General features: G+C 39.8%; 1 protein-coding gene across 3 annotated transcripts in view; it reads left to right on the plus strand.

Moving 5' to 3' along the window:
- MLF1 (myeloid leukemia factor 1) overlaps window positions 1-12,561 on the plus strand; it is a 96,616-nt gene extending 84,055 nt beyond the window's left edge. For all 3 annotated transcript variants that reach the window (XM_053710088.1, XM_053710089.1, XM_053710090.1), the window contains one exon: window positions 7,291-12,561. In XM_053710088.1, the coding sequence (XP_053566063.1) occupies window positions 7,291-7,321 (31 nt within the window). In that variant the 3' untranslated portion in view covers window positions 7,322-12,561. The remainder of the gene's footprint in view (window positions 1-7,290) is intronic.
- The last annotated feature ends 5,910 nt before the right edge of the window (window positions 12,562-18,471 follow it).

The raw sequence follows: 18,471 nt of genomic DNA on the forward strand, positions 1-18,471 counted from the left end.
TTATTTAGAAGTGAATAGTCCTTGCAAATACTGCTGTGTTTGCTGTATCAGCAAACCAGTATCATCCAGTGCCTATACAATATCTAGCACTGTACACACAAATGCTATCTCTGTCTGTATTACAATACTTACAGAGAGCAATTGAAGATTAAAGGGACAGTCTACTCCAGAATTTTTATAGTTTAAAAAGAAGATAGATAATCCCTTTATTACCAAGTCCCAAGTTTTGCATAACTGACACAGTTATATTAATATACTGTTTACCTCACAGACATGCATTTTACCCAATCAAAGCTGACTCATAAATAACTTCACAGCAGTGAGCACAATGTTATCTATGACACACATGAACTAGCAGTGTCTGACTGTCAAAAACGGTCAAAATGCACTTGGATAAGAGGCAGTTCACCAGTTTAGAAATTAGCATACGAGCCTCAGCCTACCTAGGTTTTGCTTTCCACAAAGAATACCAAGAGAGCAAAGCAAATTTGATGATAGAAGTAAATGGGGAAGTTGTTTAAAAGTGCATGCCCTATCTGAATCAAGAAGGTTTAATTTAGACTAGATTGTCCCTTTTAAAATGTTACTTTCTTCTGTTAAGTGTGATCAGTCCACGGGTCATCATTACTTCTGGGATATTACTCCTCCCCAACAGGAAGTGCAAGAGGATTCACCCAGCAGAGCTGCATATAGCTCCTCCCCTCTACGTCACCCCCAGTCATTCTCTTGCACCCAACGACTAGATAGGATGTGTGAGAGGACTATGGTGATTATACTTAGTTTTATATCTTCAATCAAAAGTTTGTTATTTTAAAATAGCACCGGAGTGTGTTATTATCTCTCTGGCAGAGTTTGAAGAAGAATCTACCAGAGTTTTTGTTATGATTTTAGCCGGAGTAGTTAAGATCATATTGCTGTTTCTCGGCCATCTGAGGAGAGGTAAACTTCAGATCAGGGGACAGCGGGCAGATGAATCTGCATAGAGGTATGTAGCAGTTTTTATTTTCTGACAATGGAATTGATGAGAAAATCCTGCCATACCGATATAATGTCATGTATGTATACTTTACACTTCAGTATTCTGGGGAATGGTACTTCACTAGAATTACACTGTATGAAATACATAAAGCTGTTTAATAACTAGAGATTATGTTTAACGTTTTTGCTGGAATGTAAAATCGTTTTCATTTGCTGAGGTACTGAGTGAATAAATGTTTGGGCACTATTTTTCCACTTGGCAGTTGCTTAATCTGTTTTCTGACAGTTTCTGTTCTCCCTCACTGCTGTGTGTGAGGGGGAGGGGCCGTTTTTTGGCGCTTTTACTACGCATCAAATATTTCAGTCAGCAACTCATTGTATTCCCTGCATGATCCGGTTCATCTCTACAGAGCTCAGGGGTCTTCAAAACTTATTTTGAGGGAGGTAATTTCTCTCAGCAGAGCTGTGAGAATTATAGTTTGACTGAGATAAAAAACGTTTATTCTGTAATTTGTTTCACTGCTTTCAGAATTTGTTATCTTTGCTAATGGGATTAAACCTTTGCTAAAGTTGTGTTGTTTACAAGGATTGAGGCTATAACTGTTTCAATTTATTAATTTTCAACTGTCATAAATCTTCTGTGCTTCTTAAAGGCACAGTACGTTTTAATATTATTCTAATTGAATTGTATTTCCAAGTTGCAAGTTTATTTGCTAGTGTGTTAAACATGTCTGATTCAGAGGATGATACCTGTGTCATTTGTTGCAATGCCAAAGTGGAGCCCAATAGAAATTTATGTACTAACTGTATTGATGCTACTTTAAATAAAAGTCAATCTGTACAAATTGAACAAATTTCACCAAACAACGAGGGGAGAGTTATGCCGACTAACTCGCCTCACGTGTCAGTACCTACATCTCCCGCTCAGAGGGAGGTGCGTGATATTGTAGCGCCGAGTACATCTGGGCGGCCATTACAAATCACATTACAGGATATGGCTACTGTTATGACTGAGGTTTTGGCTAAATTACCAGAACTAAGAGGTAAGCGTGATCACTCTGGGGTGAGAACAGAGTGCGCTGATAATATTAGGGCCATGTCAGACACTGCGTCACAGGTGGCAGAACATGAGGACGGAGAACTTCATTCTGTGGGTGACGGTTCTGATCCAAACAGACTGGATTCAGATATTTCAAATTTTAAATTTAAACTGGAAAACCTCCGTGTATTACTAGGGGAGGTGTTAGCGGCTCTGAATGATTGTAACACAGTTGCAATACCAGAGAAAATGTGTAGGTTGGATAAATATTTTGCGGTACCGACGAGTACTGAGGTTTTTCCTATACCTAAGAGACTTACTGAAATTGTTACTAAGGAGTGGGATAGACCCGGTGTGCCGTTCTCACCCCCTCCGATATTTAGAAAAATGTTTCCAATAGACGCCACCACAAGGGACTTATGGCAAACGGTCCCTAAGGTGGAGGGAGCAGTTTCTACCTTAGCTAAGCGTACCACTATCCCGGTGGAGGATAGCTGTGCTTTTTCAGATCCAATGGATAAAAAGTTAGAGGGTTACCTTAAGAAAATGTTTGTTCAACAAGGTTTTATATTGCAACCCCTTGCATGCATTGCGCCGATCACGGCTGCAGCGGCATTCTGGATTGAGTCTCTGGAAGAGAACATTGGTTCAGCTACTCTGGACGACATTACGGACAGGCTTAGAGTCCTTAAACTAGCTAATTCTTTCATTTCGGAGGCCGTAGTACATCTTACTAAACTTACGGCGAAAAATTCAGGATTCGCCATTCAGGCACGCAGGGCGCTGTGGCTAAAATCCTGGTCAGCTGATGTTACTTCTAAGTCTAAATTGCTTAATATACCTTTCAAAGGGCAGACCTTATTCGGGCCCGGGTTGAAAGAGATTATCGCTGACATTACAGGAGGTAAAGGCCATGCCCTGCCTCAGGACAAAGCCAAAGCCAAGACTAGACAGTCTAATTTTCGTTCCTTTCATAATTTCAAAGCAGGAGCAGCATCAACTTCCTCTGCACCAAAACAGGAAGGAGCTGTTGCTCGCTACAGACAAGGCTGGAAACCTAACCAGTCCTGGAACAAGGGCAAGCAGACTAGGAAACCTGCTGCTGCCCCTAAAACAGCATGAATTGAGGGCCCCCGATCCGGGATCGGATCTAGTGGGGGGCAGACTTTCTCTCTTCGCCCAGGCTTGGGCAAGAGATGTTCAGGATCCCTGGGCGCTAGAGATAATATCTCAGGGATACCTACTGGACTTCAAATACTCTCCTCCAAGAGAGAGATTTCATCTGTCAAGATTGTCAACAATCCAGACAAAGAAAGAGGCGTTTCTACGCTGCGTACAAGAGCTCTTGTTAATGGGAGTAATCCATCCAGTTCCACGATCGGAACAGGGACAGGGGTTTTACTCAAATCTGTTTGTGGTTCCCAAAAAAGAGGGAACTTTCAGACCAATCCTGGACTTAAAGATCCTAAACAAATTCCTAAGAGTTCCATCGTTCAAGATGGAGACTATTCGGACAATTTTACCTATGATCCAAGAGGGTCAGTACATGACCACTGTAGATTTAAAAGATGCTTACCTTCACATACCGATTCACAAAGATCATTATCGGTACCTAAGGTTTGCCTTCCTAGACAGGCATTACCAGTTTGTGGCTCTTCCATTCGGATTGGCTACAGCTCCAAGAATCTTCACAAAGGTTCTGGGTGCTCTTCTGGCGGTACTAAGACCGCGGGGAATCTCGGTAGCTCCTTACCTAGACGACATTCTGATACAAGCTTCAAGCTTTCAAACTGCCAAGTCTCATACAGAGTTAGTGCTGGCATTTCTAAGGTCACATGGATGGAAGGTGAACGAAAAGAAAAGTTCACTCGTTCCACTCACAAGAGTTCCCTTCCTGGGGACTCTTATAGATTCTGTAGAAATGAAGATTTACCTGACAGAGGACAGGCTAACAAGACTTCAAAGTGCTTGCCGCACCCTTCATTCCATTCAACACCCGTCAGTGGCTCAATGCATGGAGGTAATCGGCTTAATGGTAGCGGCAATGGACATAGTACCCTTTGCACGCTTACACCTCAGACCACTGCAACTGTGCATGCTAAGTCAGTGGAATGGGGATTACTCAGACTTATCCCCTTCTCTGAATCTGGATCAAGAGACCAGAAATTCTCTTCTATGGTGGCTTTCTCGGCCACATCTGTCCAGGGGGATGCCATTCAGCAGACCAGACTGGACAATTGTAACAACAGACGCCAGCCTTCTAGGTTGGGGTGCCGTCTGGAATTCTCTGAAGGCTCAGGGACAATGGAGTCAGGAGGAGAGTCTCCTGCCAATAAACATTCTGGAATTGAGAGCAGTTCTCAATGCCCTCCTGGCTTGGCCCCAGTTGACAACTCGGGGGTTCATAAGGTTTCAGTCGGACAACATCACGACTGTAGCTTACATCAACCATCAGGGAGGGACAAGAAGCTCCCTAGCTATGATGGAAGTATCAAAGATAATTCGCTGGGCAGAGTCTCACTCTTGCCACCTGTCAGCAATCCACATCCCGGGAGTGGAGAACTGGGAGGCGGATTTCTTAAGTCGTCAGACTTTTCATCCGGGGGAGTGGGAACTTCATCCGGAGGTCTTTGCCCAAATACTTCGACGTTGGGGCAAACCAGAGATAGATCTCATGGCGTCTCGACAGAACGCCAAGCTTCCTCGTTACGGGTCCAGATCCAGGGATCCAGGAGCAGTCCTGATAGATGCTCTGACAGCACCTTGGGACTTCAGGATGGCTTACGTGTTTCCACCCTTCCCGTTGCTTCCTCGATTGATTGCCAGAATCAAACAAGAGAGAGCATCAGTGATTCTAATAGCACCTGCGTGGCCACGCAGGACTTGGTATGCAGACCTGGTGGACATGTCATCCTTTCCACCTTGGTCTCTACCTCTGAAACAGGACCTTCTGATACAGGGTCCCTTCAAACATCAAAATCTAACTTCTCTGAAGCTGACTGCTTGGAAATTGAACGCTTGATTTTATCAAGACATGGGTTTTCTGAGTCAGTTATTAATACCTTAATACAGGCTAGGAAACCTGTTACCAGAAAGATTTACCATAAGATATGGCGTAAATACCTATATTGGTGTGAATCCAAAGGTTACTCTTGGAGTAAGGTTAGGATTCCTAGGATATTGTCTTTTCTACAAGAAGGTTTAGAAAAGGGTTTATCTGCTAGTTCATTAAAGGGACAGATCTCAGCTCTGTCCATTCTGTTACACAAACGTCTGTCAGAAGTTCCTGACGTCCAGGCTTTTTGTCAGGCTTTGGCCAGGATTAAGCCTGTGTTTAAAACTGTTGCTCCACCATGGAGTTTAAACCTTGTTCTTAATGTTTTACAGGGCGTTCCGTTTGAACCCCTTCATTCCATTGATATAAAGTTGTTATCTTGGAAAGTTCTATTTTTAATGGCTATTTCCTCGGCTCGAAGAGTCTCTGAATTATCAGCCTTACATTGTGATTCTCCTTATTTGATTTTTCATTCGGATAAGGTAGTCCTGCGTACTAAACCTGGGTTCTTACCTAAGGTAGTTACTAACAGGAATATCAATCAAGAGATTGTTGTTCCTTCTTTATGCCCAAATCCTTCTTCAAAGAAGGAACGTCTACTGCACAACCTGGATGTAGTCCGTGCTCTAAAATTTTACTTACAGGCAACTAAGGAATTTCGACAAACGTCTTCTCTGTTTGTCATTTACTCTGGGCAGAGGAGAGGTCAAAAAGCTTCCGCTACCTCTCTTTCTTTTTGGCTTCGTAGCATAATTCGTTTAGCTTATGAGACTGCTGGACAGCAGCCTCCTGAAAGAATTACAGCTCATTCTACTAGAGCTGTGGCTTCCACTTGGGCCTTCAAGAATGAGGCCTCTGTTGAACAGATTTGCAAGGCTGCAACTTGGTCTTCGCTTCATACTTTTTCCAAATTTTACAAATTTGACACTTTTGCTTCATCGGAGGCTATTTTTGGGAGAAAGGTTCTTCAGGCAGTGGTTCCTTCTGTATAAAGAGCCTGCCTATCCCTCCCGTCATCCGTGTACTTTTGCTTTGGTATTGGTATCCCAGAAGTAATGATGACCCGTGGACTGATCACACTTAACAGAAGAAAACATAATTTATGCTTACCTGATAAATTCCTTTCTTCTGTAGTGTGATCAGTCCACGGCCCGCCCTGTTTTTAAGGCAGGTAAATATTTTTTAATTTATACTCCAGTCACCACTTCACCCTTGGCTTTTCCTTTCTCGTTGGTCCTTGGTCGAATGACTGGGAGTGACGTAGAGGGGAGGAGCTATATGCAGCTCTGCTGGGTGAATCCTCTTGCACTTCCTGTTGGGGAGGAGTAATATCCCAGAAGTAATGATGACCCGTGGACTGATCACACTACAGAAGAAAGGAATTTATCAGGTAAGCATAAATTATGTTTTCTATCTCTCCTACCTCTCACTGGGAGTGTAAATTTCTTCTGCTGGTTATTTTTATACAGCTTTCCTATAGCCAATACTTAAGGATTTATGAATGTACATAGAACTGGTGTATCTGGCTCCAGACATCAGGTTTAACCTGGTGTCTTGCTGCTGGTACCAGTGTTTAGCCAGGTGTGCCTAGCTCCTGGGTGTTCTTCTGCTGATTCAACCAGCTTTTCTAAGGGAGTTGTCAATATCATCTGGTGAGCAATAGATACATACGTCTCAGTTGTACACAAACATATATATGGGAGGATACACAAGTATTTTACCAAACATATCCTTAAAAGTAGAGAGACTAAATAAAAGCTAACAGTTTAAGAAGCAGGGAGATCTAACAGTCACCGATCTATATGCACTAACTTTAAAATAAAAGTGCACAGAAAAAGGTCTTTCACTGCACATTCATGCAGCATAGTAAAGAAACCTAAAAGTGCAAAAAGAAAATGCTGTGATGCTTTGCAACATGTATTATTGTACTACTTCTTGCATAAAACCCTGCAAGGGAGTTAATATCCCCTTAAACACATAGTTAAAGTCAGCATCAGTGCAGCAATGCACAACTGGGACCTAGATGAACACATCTGTTGAGTGAATGACAAGAGGCCCATGTGTGTATCCACCAATAAGCATATTAGAGCATCTTCTTTTTGCCCTTCTATATCTCTTTAAAATATGGCATGTGATTAAAGTAAATGATGTCATGCGTATTTCTTTTTTTTTAACGATGATCTCTAACACTATATATTTTTCTTTTTTGTTATTTCAGGGATAGATGTATTTCAAAAATGGTCATCTAGAACAACACATGTCTGTGGAGCACGATTGGATCCTCTGTAACATCAAATCAAAAATAAATGAGTGAAACGTACATTTGATTTGTTTTGCTATTTATTTAGGGGAACACTTGGCGCTATTTAAAGTTAAATCTTCATGATGTAAAGTAAACCAAACAAATGCTCATTCGAGGTTGATTCATCATTCTTGATAATAAAGCCCAATGAGTCACCGTCGTCACACTTGGACAATTAAATGAATTCCATTTACTGCTAGAAAGGACTAAGATTTCATTATTTTCTTGTTTCAAGGCATAAATGTGCAAAATCATTTTCATAAAGGGAGTACAAGATTTGGCTTTGATAAATGACAAATAGTAAACTATATTAGTTGTGTAGGAATGTATATTAGTCTGTTTTTTGTGGTCATTGGCCTAGATTTATGATTTGGAGCTTGCCAGTCAGACAATACTCTTCAATGTCTGTGTTCCTATGGAGCAAGTTTACTAATTGCCTAATTTTAGTGACTCTATCCGGGATCTATCTTGCATCTATCTACACATATAGATTTGTTTTTTTTTTTATAGGGACACTGCCAAATGAATTTGAATACAAATATAGTGAAATAAATAATTGTAGCATAATTTTGCATTTAAAAAGTGAAGGATTTCTTCTGTGTTGCCTCAAAGAGATTTCTATATGTCAGGGGTCAGCAACCTACAGTGTGCATGCCGTTTCTGGCAGAGTGATTTTTGTTTTTTTAATAACGTGGTGAGGGGTGAGGCTGAAAAATATTAATGGTTCCAACCACAGGTACGTGAAATCAAAGCAAGCCCCTCTGTTAGCTACATACCCACATCAGATTCCAGGATGACTCTGTAGTCTAGCTGCCAGCCACATAAACCACAATAGATAAGACCCATGGCCCTGCAGCCCCTGTGTTAGCTACATACCCACATCAGATCCCACTCTGAACCCCCCCCCTGTATTCTAGCTAACACAGGGGCTGCAGGGACATGGGTCTTATCTAATGTGGTTTATGTGGCTGACAGCTAGACTGTACGGTCAGGGTGGAATCTTATGTGGTTACGTAGCTAACAGAGGGGCTGCAGGGCCATCGGTCTGATCTATTGTGGTTTATGTATCTGATAGCTAGACTACAGGGACGGGTGATATCTGATGTGGGTATGTAGCTAACAGAGGGGCTGCAGTGCCATGGGTCTGATCTAATGTGGTTTATGTGGCTGACAGCTAGACTACAGGGTCAGGGTGGGATCTGATGTGGGTATGTAGCTAACAGGGGCTGCAGGGCCATGGGTCTGATCTAATGTGGTTTATGTGGCTGACAGCTAGACTACAGGGTCAGGGTGGGATCTGATGTGGGTATGTAGCTAACAGGGGCTGCAGTGCCATGGGTCTGATCTAATGTGGTTCATGTGGCTGACAGCTAGACTACAGGGTCAGGGTGGGATCTGATGTGGGTATGTAGCTAACAGAGGGGCTGCAGTGCCATGGGTCTGATCTAATGTGGTTTATGTGGCTGACAGCTAGACTACAGGGTCAGGGTGGGATCTGATGTGGGTATGTAGCTAACAGGGGCTGCAGGGCCATGGGTCTGATCTAATGTGGTTTATGTGGCTGACAGCTAGACTACAGGGTCAGGGTGGGATCTGATGTGGGTATGTAGCTAACAGGGGCTGCAGTGCCATGGGTCTGATCTAATGTGGTTCATGTGGCTGACAGCTAGACTACAGGGTCAGGGTGGGATCTGATGTGGGTATATAGCTTACAGAGGGGCTGCAGGGTCAGGAGTCTGATCTAATGTGGTTTGAGGCTGGCAGCTAGACTACAGGGTCAGGGTGGGATCTGATGTGTGTATGTAGCCAACAGGGGCTGCAGGGCCATGGGTCTGATGTCATGTGTCTGACTGCTAGACTGCAAGGTTGGAGTGGAATCTGATGTGGGTATGTAGCTAACAGAGGGGCTGCAGGGCCAGGTGTTTGATCTGATATGGGTACAGGTGTGACACAAGGGCTACAGGACCAGAGGCTGCCAGATCAGGGGTCTCGTGTAATGTAGGTATGAGGCTGACAGAGGGGCAGCAGGGCACAGTGTTTGATCTGCTGTGGGTACAGGCATGTTTGTATTGTTCTTTAAGCACCATGCTTAAAAAGGTTTGCTGAACCCTGATCTACGTAGGGAAATCTTAAAGGACCAGTAAACACAGTAGATTTGCATAATCAACAAATGGAAATGAAATGGAACTTAGTCTGAACTTCAAATGAGTACTAGTAGACTTTTTTCTGTCAAATTTCAGAGTTATATCTATTTCCACTCCCCCCCTGTATCATGTGACAGCCATCAGCCATTCACAAATGCATATACGTATATTCTGTGAATTCTTGCACATGCTCAGTAGGAGCTGGTGACTCAAAAAGTTTAAATATAAAAAGACTTTGCACATTTTGTTAATGGAAGTAAATTGGGAAGTTTTTTAAAATTGCCTGCTCTATCTGAATTATAAAAGTTTAATTTTGACTTGAGTGCCTTTTTAATAAAGAAACATAAGCATTGCTTTGAAACATCGAAAGCTGTATTTCTAAAATTAGTAGATGATTACTAACAATAAATGTGCTTTAAAGGGTCCTTCTAATGTAAAAAATATTTTGTTAGAACTTTTTTGTTTCTAAACAGATTCCATCCTCTTACCTAAACTCTATTAAAAGAGTTAAACATGGATTCAAAGTTGTTACAACCTGAAATACCAGATGAGGATATGGTCAGTGACTTTATGTATGCTTGCTGTTGATTGGCTTGCCTGTTGTATCCTCATCTGGGATGGCATGTGAACTCAACTTTGACCATTTATTAAAACTAAATGCATGGGTTCAACAACTTGTAAAATAAACAAATCTGTTTACAAATAAAATATTGCACCAGATTATTATTTTTTAAGCTATTACTTGTTTGAAACCATCTGTCTGTATCCCTTGAAATAATCAGCGCACAGGCTTATTTTTTTATCAAATGAAAAAAAGTCCAGCAAGAGAACCATTGACCGTTATTAACCCATCTAGGTCCAACGTATTCACTTGATCGTATCTATGGGAAATGGTAATCCATACCCATACCTGAATTAAGACAATCAAGATTGGTGCTGTTTCTACTTTGTATATTTGGGAAAAAAACTTATATCAATATAATAACAAGGATGTGTGCTACTTAATCATTATACATTTGAACAAGTCAGTAAATAGCATATGGACTTTTACAATTGAATATTTATTTGTTGTCAGTTTTATAAAGAAATATTATAATTTATAATAATCTTTACGTTCTATTATGTCTTGTTACACAATATCAGTAGTATTTTAAACACACACATTCTATATTGTGAGACAGAACAACATTTTAAACAAAGCTGAATGGTAATAGATTCTGATAACAGTAATACTGTATTTGTATGTTGATTGCCCAGATGTCATGTAATCATTTGCATAATCACTTAGAAATTATTGTGTCATTACTTAAAGGGATATTAAACAGTAAATACATTCTAGACTTTTTGATGTATTCAGCGCAAAGGTTAACCATAGAATAAAACGTAGATGCATTTTTTTCCAGTTATATTAGTTGTTTAAATATTGAAGAGAAGTGTAAAGGTTTAGTTTCTATAAAATACTTTAGAACATGTCATTGTAAAACCAGCAACCCTACACTCCTATATTTAACCCCCGCAGGTCCCAGCCAGCAGCATGAGTTTCCGCTCAGGACCTGCAGTGCTCTGTGGTTTCAAACAGTATTTCTTATATCCATAATGAATGCCTCTGCCAGGCTCATCTTCCTTGCACGTCGCTCTTCGTCTGCCGCACCTCTCTGCCAATCCCTTCACTGGCTTCCTCTTGCCTCCAGGATTAAACACAAAATTCTCACTCTGACACACAAAGCCCTCAATTGCACTGTTCCCCCCTACATCTCAGACCTTGTCTCCAGATACTTTCCCTCCCGTCCCCTTCGCTCCGCTCATGATCTCCTACTGTCCTTCTCTCTTGTTACCTCCTCACATACCCGTCTTCAAGATTGACTCCCATCTTATGGAACTCTCTGCCTCGCTCCACAAGAATCTCCCCTAGTTTTAAAAGCTTCAAGTGCTCCCTGAATACTCTACTATTCAGGGATGCTTACAACCTACACTAACCTTCCTATCTCCACTGCTATCCCCTAAAACCCCATAGCATGTAAGCCTATGAGCCCAACTGTTTGTAGCTCATCTTCATAAGAGCCGACTTCAACAGTGCAACTCTCGGCAGGACCCTCTCTCCCCATTTGATACCTGTAATCGTTTTTATATACCACCTATGTTCATAGCGCTGCGGAACCTGTTGGCACTCTTCAAATACCTGATGATAATAATAATAATTATTATTATATGCGTTTAACCCCTTTGCAGAGAAAATATATTCCCGACAACCTTGTTTTCACAGTCTCTTTTTTACTGGCTGTATTATATGTGTACTTAATTGTCCCCAGCAGAAGAGATCGAAAGAAAAAGCAGATCAAACATGAGAGCACCCATTGGTTTCCTAAATTCCACTGAGATTTTCAGAGTTACAGGAAAAGGGGGTAAAATAAATTATTGTGAAGTTGTTGTTTTTCAACTGCATATAGTTAAACATTTTTTGTTACAACCTGATATTGTTTAATATCCCTTTAAGTAGATGTTGTGCTCTGTATGTATAAAATATTGTCTGTTTTTATGGTACATTTCTGAAGTCGTCTTTATATATCTTGGAATACTGGTTAATTTCATTTGTTATTTGTCTGTGCATGTGATGTGGGGTTGGTTAAAGCTTTAAGTAAGGACTGTTCATTAATATTTAGCATTTCACAAAGACAAAAGTTTTGGATTAATTGTAAAGCTGGAACAGATACCAATATATGCATTAGATTCTCAATTGTGAAATGATTAATACTAGTGTGGAGGGGGAAGGGCAATTAATCAGCTTGACAAGAATTTTTTTTTTATATATTTTTGAAACTAAGAACCAACTTGGTTCTGAATTTATTAATCTACAATATTAATAAAATACACCAATTATTGATTAAACTTTGCGCAAGTGAATGGTTAAATCAATTGTGTTTAACTGGAATTATTCTTGAAATGGAAAAACAACCTGTGTAAAGATTTTAGGATATTATGTACATTTTGTTTCTTGGTTTAAATCCTGTAATATTACTGAATAAATTTCAATCTTTTTGACACAGTTCCTTGAGTTCTTTCAATATATAACTCATTTCTTAATATATTTATTAAGATTGCACCTATTAAATCTCATAATGGAAACAGCTTATATAAAAGCTATTATACATCTATGTTGACTAAATAATATTGTGTATGAAATAGCTGCATAATAATATCCTCATGTGCAAATGATGTAAAAGACCCAAAAGTTAATCAGTATGTTTTTATATACACTATTCCAACACTCTTAGAGCTTTGGACATGATCAACAGACGTTACAGTCCTGAATATTTGTTGGTAGGTAATGTCTACGCGGAGGATATGAGAGAAATGTAGTGAGACAGGACAAGATCACAACAGGAAATGTAATTCTGTGCACAAATCTTAGCGCTAAATGGTAATCCAGTCCAAAGTCAAAAGGTCACAGCACAAACAAGGACTGGTGGAATAGAATTATTAGGGAGAAGAGTAGTCAGCGAAACAGGAACCTAGAAATGAATCAAACGCTAAACAATCCAATCCTGCACCATAATCCAAGTGGCAGCAGAGAATATCAGTGCAATGTATAAACAATAAACCTTAATCTTCCACCAAGTTACTTCCTTAAGGTAAGCAGCTCCTGATAAATATAAGTTACACCTGTACACAGCAATTCCTGCAAATAGGTCCAGCTCGGACTCCATTATATTATGTTACTGGTAAATAAAATAAAGGAAAAAATATTTATCTCCTATAGGAGGCTCTAGGGCTGATATAATGAATATATAGTTTATAAAGCAATATATATATATATTCAGGTAGCCCTCAGTTTACGTCGGGGTTAGGTTCCAGAAGTAATGGTCGTATATCAAAACCGTTGTAAATTGAAACCCAGTTTATAATGTAAGTCAATGGGAAGTGAGGGAGTTAGGTTCCAGGCCACTCTCAGAATTGTCATAAGTAACACTTAATACATTATTTTTAAAGCTTAGAAATGAAGACTTTAAATGCTAGACAGCATTATAAACCTAATAAAATAATCACACAACACAGACTTCACTTGCATTTTTCTGCAAACAGTTCTTTCTATGCATTCCAATCTGGACTGAGTTACAGACAGGAAGATCTTGTTCCTTTGAAATCTGCTTGATAGCTCAGGTCTGGTTAAACTGATTAATTTCAGCTTGCTTGGCTTTGCTGCAAAACAAGCGGACAGCTCCACCTACTGGCTATTTTAATAAATGCACTGCTTCTCAATGCTTTTCAATAGCAGTCACATGACTGGAAAAAAGGTTGTTATTCTGAAACGGTGTAAATTGAACCATTGTAAAACGTTGGCCACCTGTACAGTAATGCTTGCACCCGGGATACTGTAAGTTAAAAATTACTCCCTTAGAAAGCATCCCTCCTAGTCGTCGCTACAATAGGTTCACCAAGCTCAGACAAAGGGAGACTTTTTGGATATACAGATTCCAAACTCTGTTTCCTTTACGTCTTAATTAAGTAATATGAACATGGGTTGGAGCTTATGTTATGAACATATCACTGAATATATTTTTTCTTTATTCTTATGTATCACTCTTCATTTTAGTTTATTTATGTTAATTTTATCACCATGTATTATTATTTTATCTTGCCTTTTTTGTACACCAGATTCTCAATACCAAATTGTTGCACCATTTATTGGTCTATATTTACCATTGGGGCTTCTAATATATATGTCATGAATTGACATTCTTCATATTTTATTTCCCTATATTTAGGGTGTTCACTTATCTACGTAATCCAATTTATACCTATATGCCATTCCTCTATATCCCCTTACCATCTTATTAGTATCTCCTTGATGCTGTTCTCCAGTACTCCCTTATTATCTTATTAGTATCACTAAATAGTTTTTTTTCTCTTGCTTAATGCAGGTCTCATATTTGACTTAATAGTATCTTTATATTATATGTCTCATTATGTATTATGCTCTCATTATGCCCAATTATATGCACAATTTATGCTCCCACTCTCATTAGCTCTAATATCACTGCACACACACATTACAATATTTATTGTTCCTTTTTATACGCACACCCCTTTTATTCACCCCCTGGTGTTAGTCATTCTCCATTCACATTATATTTCTATTGTCTTGGTAGTCACCCACACACTCCTCACATTATACACATATTTTGTCCTTCACATACATTTCTACTAGTATTATTGTTAGATCACACACCACAGATTAATTTATTGGATTATATTGTATCTTATATGTATATATTGGATAGACGCTATTATCTCACTTTTTGTGCCTATCTATTGGCATATCACGTAGATATATATACATATTGATGCATTACAGACATTGTATCAACCATTACGTTTTTATTTACAACCACGTTTGTCTGATCCGAAACTGGCAACATATATACTTACTAATATTGATGCATCATAGGCAGTGCACCAATCATTACGCATATATGGCAACCAATCAGTACTAATGTAGTGGACGGAGTTTGTATACGTATTTTTGATCCGAAACTGCCAATGGAATAGAACATACATATATGGTGATTGTATAATTATAATGGCGATCGTATAACTATTCTTTTATACACTAAGTAACATGTAAGTATTTTCCAGTATTCAGGTACGCCACCCCCGGCAAGGCACTTTTTGTATTAACACATCATATATTAGGCGTATGTAGCCTGTGATTGTAACGTATCTGTGGTTTTAGGCAAATGACTGATGATCTTGGATATTGAAGTTTTTATTTATATAGCGGCACCCACGAGCAGTTTGTCAGTTGCTATATTAATAATACATTACACCATATGAGTGATCGAAATAGAATTACACACAATGTTACTTTCTTTCCTACTTTATTTGGTTACATAGTTTTGCACCAATAATTGGATACAGGTTTAACAATTTGGTAGTTTTGAGATGAAGGGTTCTGATTGGGCTGTCTGCTCATTGGAGAGGGAGGGGTTGTATTTTCCTTTTGGTAGCGTAGCCCTATATAAGGGGTCTATTCATATCAATTTTATATGCTTGATGAAACGGTTCTTCCGAAAAACGCGTTGCATAATTTCTCCAAACCTTATGCTATAGTTTACATTGGAATCAGCATGATTTGTTTTTAAATATGTGTCTATCTCTTAGCCTCCGCTACCAAGAGGGCTGTCTGTTTGCCCTCTTACCACTCTCTGCTGCAGATCCTGTGTTTCTGTGTCTCTGGAGTTCAAGACACTCCAGAGTTTAGCTAGCTATGCTTTTAAAAAAATCCAGCCTGTCCCTATAGGCGCCTTTGTCACATGTGAGTACCCTGTGTCTCCTATTTGTGCCTTATACACCTTGTGTTACTGATTCACACATGCAGCACATCTTTCTGTCTTGTTGTTTTACTGGTAAATAAACAGCATAACTCCATTTCTAGCTATTCTAGGATCTACTATCCGTATTTTCACACTTGTATATTTCTAGGGTTGCGCAGATAAGTACCCTTGCTCCTATACAACCCTGCTCCCACAAGCAGGTAGGTAGACAGAAGAGAAAAGAAAAAAGTGTGTATAAGAGCGCTAGCAGCTATAAAGGGTTAAATAAATATATGCAAGATGTATGCAAGAATATATAGAAAAACAGTAAAGAGTAAAATATTTATTATGACAATATTGTATGAATTCTATGATGTGACCGGACACAAAACAAATATATTAAAAAAATACCTTATGATTAAACCATGGATACAAATCGACCACAGAGAATCACGTACTGTCCTTGTTGTTGAGTGGAATAGTGTGTATCACTAGAGGTGAATCTATGCCTCGTTTTCAAAGGTTCCTAGTACAATCCATTTAAAACAACTTGATACCTCCTACTCCCAAGGTATTGGTATAGTGCTGAATAACCAATGGTAGCAATTAGTCCACTATTCGATAGCCTAGTTTGCTTCCCAAAATTATTATACCACAGTGTGCTCCAGTGAAAATCAGGGTTATAACACCTTTACTTTGAATACCTAACTGCCACCAGCCATTTCAATCTTGATAAAGCTGTGCAAACGGCAAAACGCATTGATGGTGCCAGACCTTTCTTTATTCCTACCCTAAAGGATATTGAAGACAATTTTACTCCTTGAACCAGTTCTCTGCACAAGAAGCCCAAAAACGGAACCCCTATTGGCTAACGGCAGTTGCATGGTATGATGCCACAATGATAACAGACAAGGAAAAGCATTCAGCATACACCTGTGAGACGGCTAGCTGGCGGCAGTTACAGTCACTAAGAGTACAAGCCAAGGATACAAGGTATTCAACGTAAAGATGTTATAACCCTGATTTTCAATGAGCACACTGTGGTATATTAATTTGGGGAAGCAAACTGGGCTATCGAATAGCGGACTAATTGCTACCATTGGTTATTCAGCACTATAACAATAACTTGGGAGTAGAAGGTATTGAGTTGTTTTAAATAGATTGTACTAGCAACCTTTGAAAATGAGGCATAGATTCACCTCGAGTGATACACACTTTCCCACTCAACAAGGACAGTACGTGATCATCTGGTGGGTTTTTATCCATAGTTTTATCAAAATATATTTTTTAACCATTTTTAAATATATTTGTTTTGTGACCAACATTACTGTTGACTGCACTGATTACCTATATATACTAACATATCACTTAAGACTCACCAAGACAAAAAAGAAAATGAACTGGATAATTTTTATTTATTTGATAAGGTGGTGAGAGTCCATGATCCATTACTCCCTGGGATCAACTCATGGCCACTAGAAGGAAGCAAAGATTCCCAAAACTTTCAAGAGCCCTTTATCCCTCTCACCTTATTGGTATTCGCCAGTCTATCTTTGCTTCCGCAGGTGGAAGGTAAAGAATTAAGGTGCACCAGATTCTTAACTGAGAGGGGTCCTCACTACAATTTATAATTAACTTTTTGCAACTGTATTTTTTGAAGAAAAATTGCCAACAAGAAAACTGTATATATAAACACTTTTTAAGCATGCGGGTTTGAGAGCTTTGATTGTTTTTTGTTTTGTTTGTTTATTTTATTATTATCGGTTATTTGTAGAGCGCCAACAGATTCCGCAGCGCTATGAACAAGGGGGAGTACAACAAAACAATTATAGGGTAGAGGGCCCTGCCAAGAGTTGCACTGTTGTAGTCAGCTCTTAAGAAGGTGATCTACAAACAGCTGGACTTTTAGGCTTACATGCTAATAGGGTTCAGGGGATTGCAGTGGAGGAGAGGAACTGGTATTAGGAAAGGTTAGCGTAGGTTGTATGCGTCCCTGGACAGTAGAGTCTTTAGGGAGCACTTGAAGCTTTTAAAACTAGAAGAGAGTCTTGTGGAGCGAGGCAGAGAGTTCCACAAGATGGGAGCCAGTCTGGAGAAGTCCTGTAAACGGGAGTGTGTTGAGGTGACAAGAGAGGAGGAGAGTAGGAGGTCATGAGCAGAGCGAAGGGGACGGGAGGGAGAGTATCTGGAGACAAGGTCTGAGATGTAGGGGGGAGCAGTGCAGTTGAGGGCTTTGTATGTAAGAGTGAGAGTTTTGTGTTTGATCCTAGAGGCAAGAGGAAGCCAGTGAAGGGATTGGCAGAGAGGCGCAGCAGATGAAGAGCGACGTGTAAGGAAGATGAGTCTGGCAGAGGCATTCATTACACTGAACGATCAAAGAAAGGGCCCTGTCGATAGTGGTGACCACTAAGCAAACAACCGCGTCCAGGGCCGGATTTCCCATTAGGCACAGTAGGCATGTGGCATTTCTGAGGGTTTTAATTTTAGTAAGAATTGTGCTGCCAGCTGCTTACAGAGTTGAGTGTTTAATTGGGAATATGTTACAGCAGTCCAGGGAGCCATGAAGGAGAGAGGGGCAAAGATTAAAACTAAACCCCTCCCATTTTTGCCAGGCATGTTTACTGTGAAAGTTTCACTTTTAT

This window comes from Bombina bombina, chromosome 4 (genome assembly GCF_027579735.1).
Source record: "Bombina bombina isolate aBomBom1 chromosome 4, aBomBom1.pri, whole genome shotgun sequence".
In the NCBI taxonomy this organism is placed as follows: Eukaryota; Metazoa; Chordata; class Amphibia; order Anura; family Bombinatoridae; genus Bombina; species Bombina bombina.